Genomic DNA, 11,275 nt, shown 5'->3' with positions numbered 1-11,275 from the left:
GGGGAAATGATCACACAATGCTGGAAAAACCAGTTTATTTTAAAACATATCCTGCTTATCATGTTGCATTTGAACTTGCAAACTACAAATCTATCTAATGGAAACAACAGTCCATGTAATATATACTCCATGAGAAACTGGGAGTGTGCTTTTGCGTGTGTGAAGGACAAAGGGAGATCTCAATGTGCAAAACTTAGCGAAGAAATCCAGACATGAATGGATGTTTTAGAGACTAAAAACGAGTAAAAATACATAATGACTGTGCTATTTTTCCTCAATTTTTGGGATCATTATATCACAATTACTTTTGTCTTCTTCATAGTTTCTCACCCTTTTTTGTCTTTGTGAGGCTGGTTTACATAAAGAGAGAGGATAGAGTTCCCTTAGGCCTCTACTTTCCCCCTGTAATGTTGTACTTCAGCTGGTCTGACAACCCACCGAAAAGTGAAATGTGATTGTTTGTATGAAAGAGAAAACTTGGTCAACAAGAGGTCAGACAACTACAGAAAGACTCAACATCAAGAGCAGAGTTGGAAACTTGAGCATGTTCCCTCTTTAAGGTGCATGTTTCCTGGTGCAATACTTATTGCAATACTACGTGCAATATTAATGATGCCTGGTAAATATCTGTGGGGTTTTTAAATTGGAATTAGAAACTATTCTTTTGAACATATTTCATTCTTTCTGCAAACTATTGAGTAAAACTAAGGGAAACAGCTAAAGACAGCAATATGTCAATGCCAACAACCTCACCCCTAATGGGTAAGATATTAAGTCCTGTGTTATGAAGAAAGAGGGATGCTTACTTTTGGCAAACACTGGTAGGCTAGATAATGCCTTGCAGGTTAAGAAAGGGCAACAGACTAATGACAAATGAGGCTGGGTAAACGGTCAGGGTGCATGAACCAGGATGTAGTTAATTATTTTTCAATTTGAGAGCTGAAGTCAAGTACCACATCACATTTAAAGATGTATTCTGCAGCTATTCAGATTTCTTTTTAGTAAACATTCTATTTAGAGCTGCAAACTGAGTCAAATGCTTATTATTAGCTTAAATAAGTGAGGTGGTAAAAGGATTAAGTGGCTTATCAGCACATCAGTAAACCTGAGATCAGCCACCTGTCACTTGAGACACACTGTAATTAAAATTCCTAGTGTGTAGAAATTAGAACTCAGGACTGAAGATCAACTGTAAATATACATTTTCTGAAGTTAAAGGTAAAACTAAAGTCAAATTTGTACTTCTACTTGCCTGTACTTCTCTCCTGCTATGTTCCTAGTAGTGATTTGCTTTATTTCACAGGTGAAGCCTGAATATTGAGTCTTGGTTAAAGGAGGAAATTATTCTGTTCCAATATCATAAACACAGAAACAGAGGAAAAACTGCTGATACCAGCTGCTGCCACCTGAGGCTTGGAAATCTGACAACCCATCAGGATGTTAAAGATGTTCCACCCTTTCTGGCTGAGGGCCTTCATCAATTATATCTGGCTGCAAACAATACAGAGGCTAAGTCAATCAGTTGCACCATGGAAGCTGCTGTCTTACTTCAGATCAATAAAGGAACACAACTTGCCTATTTAATCAATGTGTATGCTGCTATGAAATGTCTACTCACAAATTAACTTCTGAGCTTGATTTCTGCGTCCACATGGTATGCAGGCTGTTGGTTTAGAAGCAGCTGAAATGGAAAGAGTTTGCTTTATTCTCGTGGAGCATGAATGAGTTCAGTAAATTTTATGGGAATCTTGGTCTGATTTTGGTGATAGTGAAAAGATCAAACACTGCCTGATTTCTAGCTGTGATCCACACCAAATTTTAGATTACCTGGCCAGTTGTCGACAGCCTGACCAACAAACATCACCACCCTTAGGCCCTACTACTAGCAGATCTAAATCAGCTGGAGTCACAAGGTTAAATTCTGTTGGAGAGACATTATAGGTTTTCACCATGAAACCATAAGCACCACCATGTGTAACCCTGTCCCATTATTGCCCTCCTTCTCTAATGGACTCCATCATAGGCCATTATCAAGCCATACTCATTCTCCACTTTGTGTGACACCACTGTCCACATATTGATCTGCCCCATACATGAATGCACATGGATGCACTTACAGTCAAGCCATTTCTCCAGTCTGCAGCCATATAGCACATTCACAGAGGTTACTCTTTGTGTTATAAGCTTCATCAAAAATGGAGAAGGCAGGCAGTGATAATGGTCGAGTGTGTGAAGATAGTTCTCAACAGGACAGATGAAAATGTCTGGTTTTTGGACTTGAATATGTCAGCCTGGGATTTTAGAAAGTGTGGTGGGCATTGTCCATTATTCTTGAGATTTTATAGACCAAACAATTACTAAATAAATCAAGAAAGTGATCTCATGAAAGCAAGTATAGTCATTGTGTCACAAACTGCATCTCCCGGCAGTGATCATAAAAGTGATCATTAGGCAGGTTGTTGTTAACCTTGAGTAATGCCAGATTACTAACTGTGAATCATTCTATAAAGGTAAGTACAAAGGTTATAAGTTTGATAATGTCTTACACTTGGATTCAACTCTTTAATAGACATTTAGATCCCAAGTTCACAAAGACAGTGGATCTGTTCTTGTTGGCAGAAATTTTCGATATCTGAATTCACTGAACACTGAAATATTGTATATTCAGTTCTTTTGAGATGATTAACTTGTATGCAGGCCATAGCCAGTACTGTACTTTTGTACTTTGTCCCAGGAAAACTTTAGTGTCAGACATGTAATTTCCTGCATTCTAGTGAATGTTTAATGCATGTGAATCACTGTGTAACTTACAAACAGCAAAATTATTATGGGGAAAAAAGTTTATCTTAACAATTTTGAAAAATAAATAAGTAACAACACCACAATATGCCTGCTGCAAAAATTAAACATAGCTAGTTAGCAAGCTAATTTGGCATTCACGCACTTTGCTCAGTTGTGATATCACTAAGAGCTAGTTAGCTACAAACTTATACAGCTTCATCACGTCTCTTCTGGCCAGGTAGTTAATTTTACCACAGACACTGCAAGCAACCTGTTGCGACAACTTTATTACTGTTGGCTAGTTTGCTAGTTACCCCTGACCCACCGGAACAGCACCTTCTCTGTGTTCCGGGACTTCCCGCTTTACCGCTAGCAAGCCTAGCTAACTAGCTAGCTACAATTAGATTGCATTAGCTAACGCTAGCTAATTATTCGGGTAGCTAGCTTGATAACGTTTAGCTGATACAAAATGTCGCTCGAAGGCGCTGCTGTCCCACGGGTTGTTAAGGAACCGGTTCAACAGATATGTGAACAAGGTAAATATGTAACGTTAATATGTACCTAGGCTGATCAAATTCTGGTTTTCCAAATAGAGAATATACTTGTCGGTAGACAAACTCTTACTTACTGCTGGTAGGGTCATGTCCTTATCCATTCGACTATCAGATGTGACAAAAACACGGGCACATATCACTGATAAATAAGTTCACATTGGCTTAAAAAGTCTTATTTAGCAGATCGATACGACTGTGGAGCTTTTACAAACACTTCGTTCAGATTTGTTGACTGTTCTGCCTGGTGTTTTCTCCAACATTAGCCTAACAGATACGTCGGCAGGGGGTTTGTAAGTGTCACAACACATTCGCTCACATAATAAAATGAAATGTATTCGCCACATGCACATAGGTCCAGACCTGGTCTAGACCTCATAGCTGACTATGGGGCTGCTTGTGTGTTCAGAAAAGGGGTACAGTAGCTCAGATACCACCTGTTCTCCAGAAACACGGAGCTGTAATACCACAGTTGGTCCTGCAGAGGGCAGCCATTTTCTTTTTTCTTTTACAGTGTGTCAGGTGAAACATCATGATTATGAAGCCTGTTTTAAATGTGTCTTATCGGTATGAATCTATATTTATATTTGCATATATCAACTAATTTCATGAATATGTTATATGTAGACTACATATATTTACATTCAGTTACTTGTGTGTTAAGAGGGGTAGATGTTGCTTGTGCCTGCTGTGTGTGTGTGTCTATTTTCAATGTGCAATTTCCATGTTTTAATTGAATTATAACCCAGTGAATCCTTACCATAAATGATCTACTCTCTCCACTCCAGCATCATGCTTTCAAAACAATATTTCTTTGCGTCACGCCGACGCTGTTAGTGACGGAGTCGTCCACTACACTCCTCCTATCTTACCTTTCCCTCTCCCTCAGTCTTCTTCAACTCTCCCATCAGGACCACAGGGATGTGATAGGCAACACTGATACACACAAGGCTGGAGAGCAACTTTATTCAGCAGCCAGTGTTTGTATTTGGGAGTGGTTTCGGACAACAAACTTAGCAGCAACTCCAGACTGAGGGAGGGTAAATTAGTTAAGTGGGTGAGTGTGTTTTCTTTTTTTAAGAGCATCAAATAGAACTCAGCAGCACTGTCTTGTGTTGTATTTCCCATATGTCGCGAAAGCAGGTCGACCATGACTACAACCTCCGTAGTATGAGCAACCTGATGGGCGAGCGGTGGAAGAAAGTGAACGACGGAGGAGAGCGGAGTCTCATCAAAGCTCCCTCCAGCGCCAGCATCAGCAGCCAGGGCGCCTCCGCGGGAGCCTCCGCCGCCGGGTCCACACCACCACCAGCAGCAGCAGCAGCAGCCTCCTCTTCCTCCACCGGGGACCTGGAGAGGGCTGCCCGCAAGCAGTTCCAGCAAGATGTCACGCCCGGCTTCGTCTACGTCCTGGCCGTCTTCTCCGCTCTCGGGGGGTTCATGTTCGGCTACGACACCGGGGTGATCTCCGGGGCCATGCTCCTGCTCAAGAGGGAGCTGGACCTGAGCGCCCTGTGGCAGGAAGTGCTCATATCAAGTACTGTGGCCGCGGCCGCCCTGTCTGCCCTGCTGGGCGGCTTCCTCAACGGGCTCTTCGGGCGCAGAGTGTGCATACTGGTGGCCAGCTTCTGCTTCACCGTCGGGGGGATCGTGCTCAGCACCGCCCCCGGCAAAGAGGTGCTCCTGACGGGGAGGCTCATCGTCGGAGTGGGGCTCGGTAAGACGCATTTTGCATTGCATGCATTTTTTTGAGCAAACATTGCATTATAATCCTACAGGCGTGGGTTTTAGCTTGGTTTTGTGAAAACAACAAACTGTGAAATGAGTTTTAAATTACATTTTAAAAACACTTTATTGCATTTAAACTGTCACAGAGCCAAAGACAAAGTTGCTTCTCATGGAAACCAGTGAAATAATCTCACCCTGTTGACAGCAATAATGACAATGTAACTTTTATTGATTTTTGCTTTAATATTTCCCCTGCTCTTGCTCTCCATAAGAAAGTTCAGGGGTCAGAATCAGTTGAAGTGGTCCTCAACGCCAGAGGTCTTAAAGCCTGCTGTTGTGTTTCTGTTTGTTGCTCTCCGTCCTCCTCCCCTCAGCCCCTGCCTCGGGGCCTGATATTTGCAATTACTCACAGCTTCTGATTACACAGCATGGCTCTCTGCTTGCTCAAGCTGCATGCCACTGGCTGTCAGACAACTTGCTGTCTTTGTTATTATTCTCCTCATTATGATTATTATTGGATTTGGTTATGTACCATTAAGTGATAAAGGGGAAAGTCATTCTGAATGACAAATACAGGGCGGATATTATCCCAGCGTGCCCAGAGGAAGCCAAGATAAACCCACAAAGCACACACACAAAGAGACTTTTAGTGTCAGTGAGGTTGCTTTCATTACACCCTGATGTCTGAGTTGCATTTATCTGATTGGCTGCCCCATCCCTGCTTTCTCCCCTACACACACCTTTGCACATTCCCTTTCCACTACTTCCTCCCCTCTATGAATATTTTTCACTCTCTGCTTTCTCCCCTCTTGAATCATCCCTCTCTTTGCCTCCCTGCGTCCTGTGCATGCTTTTACATGCAACATGCCTTTTGATCAAAATTCAATGTACCCCAAATTATTTATAGTGGCTGCTGTTACTCATGAGTCACATCCTCCGTGCAGAGGGCTGTTAAAACTGGCTGAGCGCCACGTTGATGGCACTCGTCTGCTGCTGCCACCTCCTTTGAGAGTAGTAAGCGCTCCTCTCTGCGATGAGTGGAGGAATTGCAGAACGTTTTCCCCTCCTTATCTAACCTCTGGGATAGGAGAAGAAGCTTAATTCTATAATAAACATCCCTGACCATAGTGAAGAACTACATGTTTACTTCCTCTTCAAACTAAATTAAAGCTTCGTAGCCCTAATATCTTCAGCTACACTGTGCATGTTACAGCATTGAGAAAAGCTCATAAAACATATATTAGCCTTTTCCTTTGCACTAAAACAGTACAAAGGAGAAGCCAGTTCTATAAAGACATCAGTTCTTCTCAAACTTATTTTTTCTGTGTATCAATTAGAGCATTTACAGAGGAGTTTATAAAAACAAGCTAAACAAAGGGTTCCGTTGATGACAGCAGATTGCTGCCACTTTTTTTTATGAAGACAAATAGAATGTGTAATTTTGAGCAGTTAACATAGTAAGTTAGACAGATGGTTCTGATCAGTTTAATTATCCAAATTTTCTGGCATACAGAAATGCAAATGTTTATAAAATTCCCCATTGCATACCCTTTGAATCTTATCCATCATGGACTCTCTCACTTCCCATCCACTTCTTTTTTTCTTTTTCTTTTTTTTTTGCATTGCCCATAAAGCACCAGAATGAAACCTTATGAGGTTTAGTTTACTTGTCGCGGGGAGTACTAGTCTGCATGTGAACTCTAACATAATGTCATCTGGGGATCTGGAGGAGCTTCATGCAGCCAGCCAGCTTGATATATCTTATTGGCTTGTTGCAGATACGGTATCTTTGTGTTGGTGTAAATGTTAGCCAATAAGTAACAGGAAAATTGTTGAAATTGCCAAGTTAGGTTTGAGTTTTGTATAAAGACTGCCACCTTTAAATAGTTTGTCCACCACTTAGATTAAACTCCTAAACATCAATATTGGTATTGCCCTCAAAAATCCACTATTGGTCTGGCTATACTAGGCATGCTGCGTTAAAGGAACTATTTGTAAGCTTTGCAGCGCCTGCACAGCCAACATTTACTTACCAGTCTAGAAGAAACATTGCAAGCTCAGCATCAATCTTCAGTCTGTTACTAGTCAAGATCTGTCTCCTGTCACAAAAAACAACACAACAAACCATATGCTGACACATTTTCTACTCCCACTGCTCTTTTGCCAGCACATTCATTGTACCCTTTTCAGGATATTAGTATACTTGTTGCTGGTGGAAGCACACAGTGATTGTTTACTACTGTAGGCTTTTTGGAAATTTAACACTAGACCTGTCGCGAAAAAATATCCTATGGCAGTAATGCCAGTATGTTATGCCAGTAATGTTTGTTTACAATCACAGATAATGAAAGGTGAGATGGAAAAATAAATATTTTAAGAGATTTTAATATGAAAAGATAATAGGTGAGGAAATTATGTTGCCTTTTCCCAAATGAACATGTGAAATGAGGATTGAAAATACTGCTATCATTTACACATGAGCTCTGATTTCTAATATAGGGAGGAAACTAATCACATGGGTCATTTCGGCTGTTCAAATTATAAGTGGCTGTTTCATTATAAGTATCTCCTCCCCTTCTGCCATCAAAATCTTTTCCCATACAGTGATCTTCATTACACAAGCATGCACGAGCCAGGCCCTGATGGATAATGAAACACATTCTGGCACTGTAATTAGCTGCTGGAGACACTAATAAAGCAACATTTTTCATCGCATGCAATTATTCCGGCCCGAGCCTGTCACCTGCACGCTCACATTAACATGACCGCCGGTTCTCAGAGAAGCCCAATTGCTTAGCATTTCCGAGCTGAACTCGCCAAAAAGGTCATCAGAGCTGTTTGTCAGACCAGGAAAGGCCATACACCGCCATGCCCTGCCTCCATGTATCTCTACCCGTACGCCCCTGGTATGTCTGCTCCTGGCCAGTTATTGTTGAGCTGACCTTTGCCTGAGCACATGAACTGTTGTGTGTTGCGAGCCGTTGTTAGTCTGAGCAGACAGACCGTATTGAACCAGACTGTCAGGATTGACAAGATTTATTACACGACTTGGCAACTGCAATTTTCTTGCCACGCAGGATATTGGTGGAAAGATGTTTCAATCTTATAGGAGAAATCTACTTTTGTTAGCCATCTTTATTGTGTGATTTTCAATTAGTTATTTTGCAGTAAGCAGAAATTTACTTACTTACTTTACCAACCAACCATCTCTACATCTACTTCAGTCAATGATTTACAGAATCCCTTTAAGCCGGGCACACACTAAAAGATTTTTACAATCTTAACTGATGTAGAAAACACATGATGACAAATAACCAACACAGTCACACCACACACTAATAGATTCACCACCAACAACCAGAGTCTGGACTCTCAAAACTCCAGATCTCACATCAAATGTGACTTTTGTGACATCACTAACTTCAATTCTCAGTGAGCTCTGTGTGCCGAAAGGTTGGAACTGAAGGGTTAACAAGAGCCATAACATTTTTTTAAAAAGAAATCTACTCTAATACCTGCAGCCTCAGTTAGTCAGAATCTATTCCCCCACACACAAACACACTTACGCACAAACAGAAGTACACACAGTCATCCTCCCAGTGTGTGAATAATCCTGTTTTCTGGCTAGATTGTCAAGCAGTTGCTAATGTTGAATTGTTCTGTCCTTGGAAACAGTAGACGGAGGGTCTGCATAAAAATAGTGCTCTTAATTAGATTGTGATAACATTTAATTATTACCTTGAGGCTTGGTAATTAATTGGTTGGTTTATATAATTAAGCCGCAATTCTTGCACTAACTAGGTGGAAGCCAAATGTAGACTTAATGAGAGATTTGTTTATGCGCATATTTTTGTTGCAATGTGGAAATCACATCACTAAAATGTCAAGTGTTTAGGAAATGAGTTGTTTCTGGCTTGACATTTGTGTATTTTTATTTTTTCCCCAAAATGGTTTTGCAAGAACAAGAAGTCATAGAATTTTGTGTGACGAATCTCTGAGGAAGTTACATCATAATGAGGAGCTATATAGTAGTAGTGTACGATAATATGCCTTTGGACAAACATAATTGTTGACTAAATCCAGTGTGAAATAGGTACATGTTATTTAATTTAATTAATAAAGGTCACAATCTCTCCTGCTTTTATCACTCATCATCTTCATTTAAAAGTCAACAGCAGCTTTGTCTGGGGGAGTTTTTGCTTTTCCTCAGTCTGCATTTTCAGCAATCCTCCATTAGCATCTAATTAGCTTCCTGCATCACAACCAGCTACTTAGTACCAGAAAATGTCCTGCCTATGTCTTTACTACATCACAGTGAGGGAGGATCTAGTGAAGTATCTCCCTCGTACTCTGATCAAATGAGTCAGTCCCGAGCTTTGTACTTTGTGCCTTCAGGTTGCCTTCACAAGACCAGACAGATCCTTTGTTTAACTGTGCTTTGCTGCTTTGAGGCTGAGTCTGACCAGACAATGACTTTAGAGTCTTTTTCTGTGTGTGTGTGTGTGTGTGTGTGTGTGTGTGTTGCTGGGAGCTGTCCCTGGTGCTGAAAACACAGCTCATTAATGAGAAAGGGAACACAGCGTGTCTGAGTTTGTAAGAGACTCATATCCAAGTGAGTGTAAAAATGCAGCCTGTAATCGTGGTAATTCTGCTTGTTTTTGCAGTTTCTCCCCTGGAGAGCTTCAGAGGAATATGAAGACTTAAGATGCCTTCACTTGTATCAAAATACTGTAATGCCACTTGACTCGAAACATGTCCTCTACGCAGTCAGAGTGATGTAGGACGAGAGCAGCTCCCACTGAATCTAGTTTACTTTTCTGATCTCTCACTGTCTAGTCAAAGTAAAGTTCTGCACAGAGAATGACACTGATCAGAATTAGACACCAGCATTAGACTTAAGAGACCAAAACAACAACCAAAGACATACAGTTACATAATGTAAAGATAAAATATGTTATTTCAACTGTAACTTTACTTTTTTTTTGAATGAATAATTTGTATTTTGGTTATATGTATATTGAAAAACAACAGTTAATTTCCCACAAATTCTATCATAGTATGTAACCGAAAAAGGCCTATAATTATGAACATGTATTACTTATTGTTTCAGCACAGTGATTTTTCAGTGGAGGTAAAGCTTACTGGAAATATGCAACATCAACACACAGGATATGTGGAATTTGTAGCATTCTTAAAAATGAACAAACGCTGCTTTTTTAAAGCCAGTGCAACATAAAATGACTATTTAGCTGCTCTAGACACTCCTAGCCAGAAATACTTCATTTTAGATGGTCAATAAACTGAGGCAAGGCTGCACAGTATTTGACCTTTTTTCTGGCCTGTAACGGTTGTCGCTTTAATGGGATCGAGCATATTTGCCCTGTAACCACCTGCAGCAAGATGTGAAATGGAAATGATCCTTTACTCAGTAGATGCTGTAGTATCTCACTAACAGGCATATGGGTTGTCTCTAGCAGCAGGCGTGGCTTGCATGGAGACAAGCTGCTGATGCATATGGATAAATAGATAGAACAAGGGAGCAAGGAGGGAAATCTAGCAGAGAGAAGAGGGAGGAGAGGAGGTCCAGTTGAATGAGGGGAATACAGATGGAGACATTACAGCCAATAAAGATCTTAAGGATTCCTGCTACGCACGCTGAAATCTGTGCATATGTCTATGCATGTGTGCATCTGCATAATGTTACACAAGTATATAAACATACAGTGTCACACAGTCACAATTCAGCTGTCTGTCAGATAGATAGGAGTGAAAACAGATTTCTTGTCTTTTGGTGTTTGCTGTCTCTGCTGATGAACTGCACTATAGATTGGAATGAAATCTATCTGTGTCTACATTTTTCACAGCACTCAGAGAAATCAGAGTACAGAGGCTAATCACTGTTCCCAGACATATAAATAGAGCTAGATATTTCATACCAGACTCAAAGATGGTCTGGTTTCATTTACTGAGTAAGGGATCATTTCCATTTCACATCTTGCTGCAGGTGGTTACAGGTTATCCTCAGTGAGATGATCTCACCTTAAATGAAACCAGCTTGCCTGGTGTTCAAGTCTATGTGCAGCCAAGAATTGATGTGACACTATTGTGTCACTATTGTGACATGTTAGCGATAACATGTGATTCCTGGACTTCTGTCATGGCAGGGTCTTATGTAACGATACGATAACGGTACATTACATTAGAGAGGACTGGCA

At 40.8% G+C, this 11,275-nt stretch overlaps 1 protein-coding gene and 1 long non-coding RNA gene across 3 annotated transcripts in view; one reads left to right on the top strand and one right to left on the bottom strand.

Moving 5' to 3' along the window:
* Positions 1-1,404: 1,404 nt before the first annotated feature.
* LOC127143525 (uncharacterized) lies at positions 1,405-3,711 on the bottom strand. Its single transcript, XR_007815023.1, has 3 exons — positions 3,410-3,711; positions 1,619-1,681; positions 1,405-1,491 (listed from the first exon to the last, which is right to left on the bottom strand). It is a non-coding gene; the product is annotated as an uncharacterized LOC127143525 (long non-coding RNA).
* LOC108899822 (proton myo-inositol cotransporter) overlaps positions 2,932-11,275 on the top strand; it is a 55,716-nt gene continuing 47,372 nt past the window's right edge. Inside the window, exons 1-2 of one of the 2 annotated variants that reach the window (XM_018700488.2) lie at positions 2,932-3,317; positions 4,476-5,049. In XM_018700488.2, the coding sequence (XP_018556004.1) occupies positions 4,503-5,049 (547 nt within the window). In that variant the 5' untranslated portion in view covers positions 2,932-3,317; positions 4,476-4,502. Of the gene's footprint in view, positions 3,318-4,211; positions 5,050-11,275 lie in introns of those variants that run through there. The other variant, XM_018700487.2, reaches the window with a different exon arrangement.

This window comes from Lates calcarifer, linkage group LG18 (assembly GCF_001640805.2).
Source record: "Lates calcarifer isolate ASB-BC8 linkage group LG18, TLL_Latcal_v3, whole genome shotgun sequence".
NCBI classification, from domain to species: domain Eukaryota; kingdom Metazoa; phylum Chordata; class Actinopteri; family Centropomidae; genus Lates; species Lates calcarifer.
The sequence above is the reverse complement of the archived record's forward strand: the minus strand, read 5'-3'. Positions and strand labels throughout refer to the sequence as shown.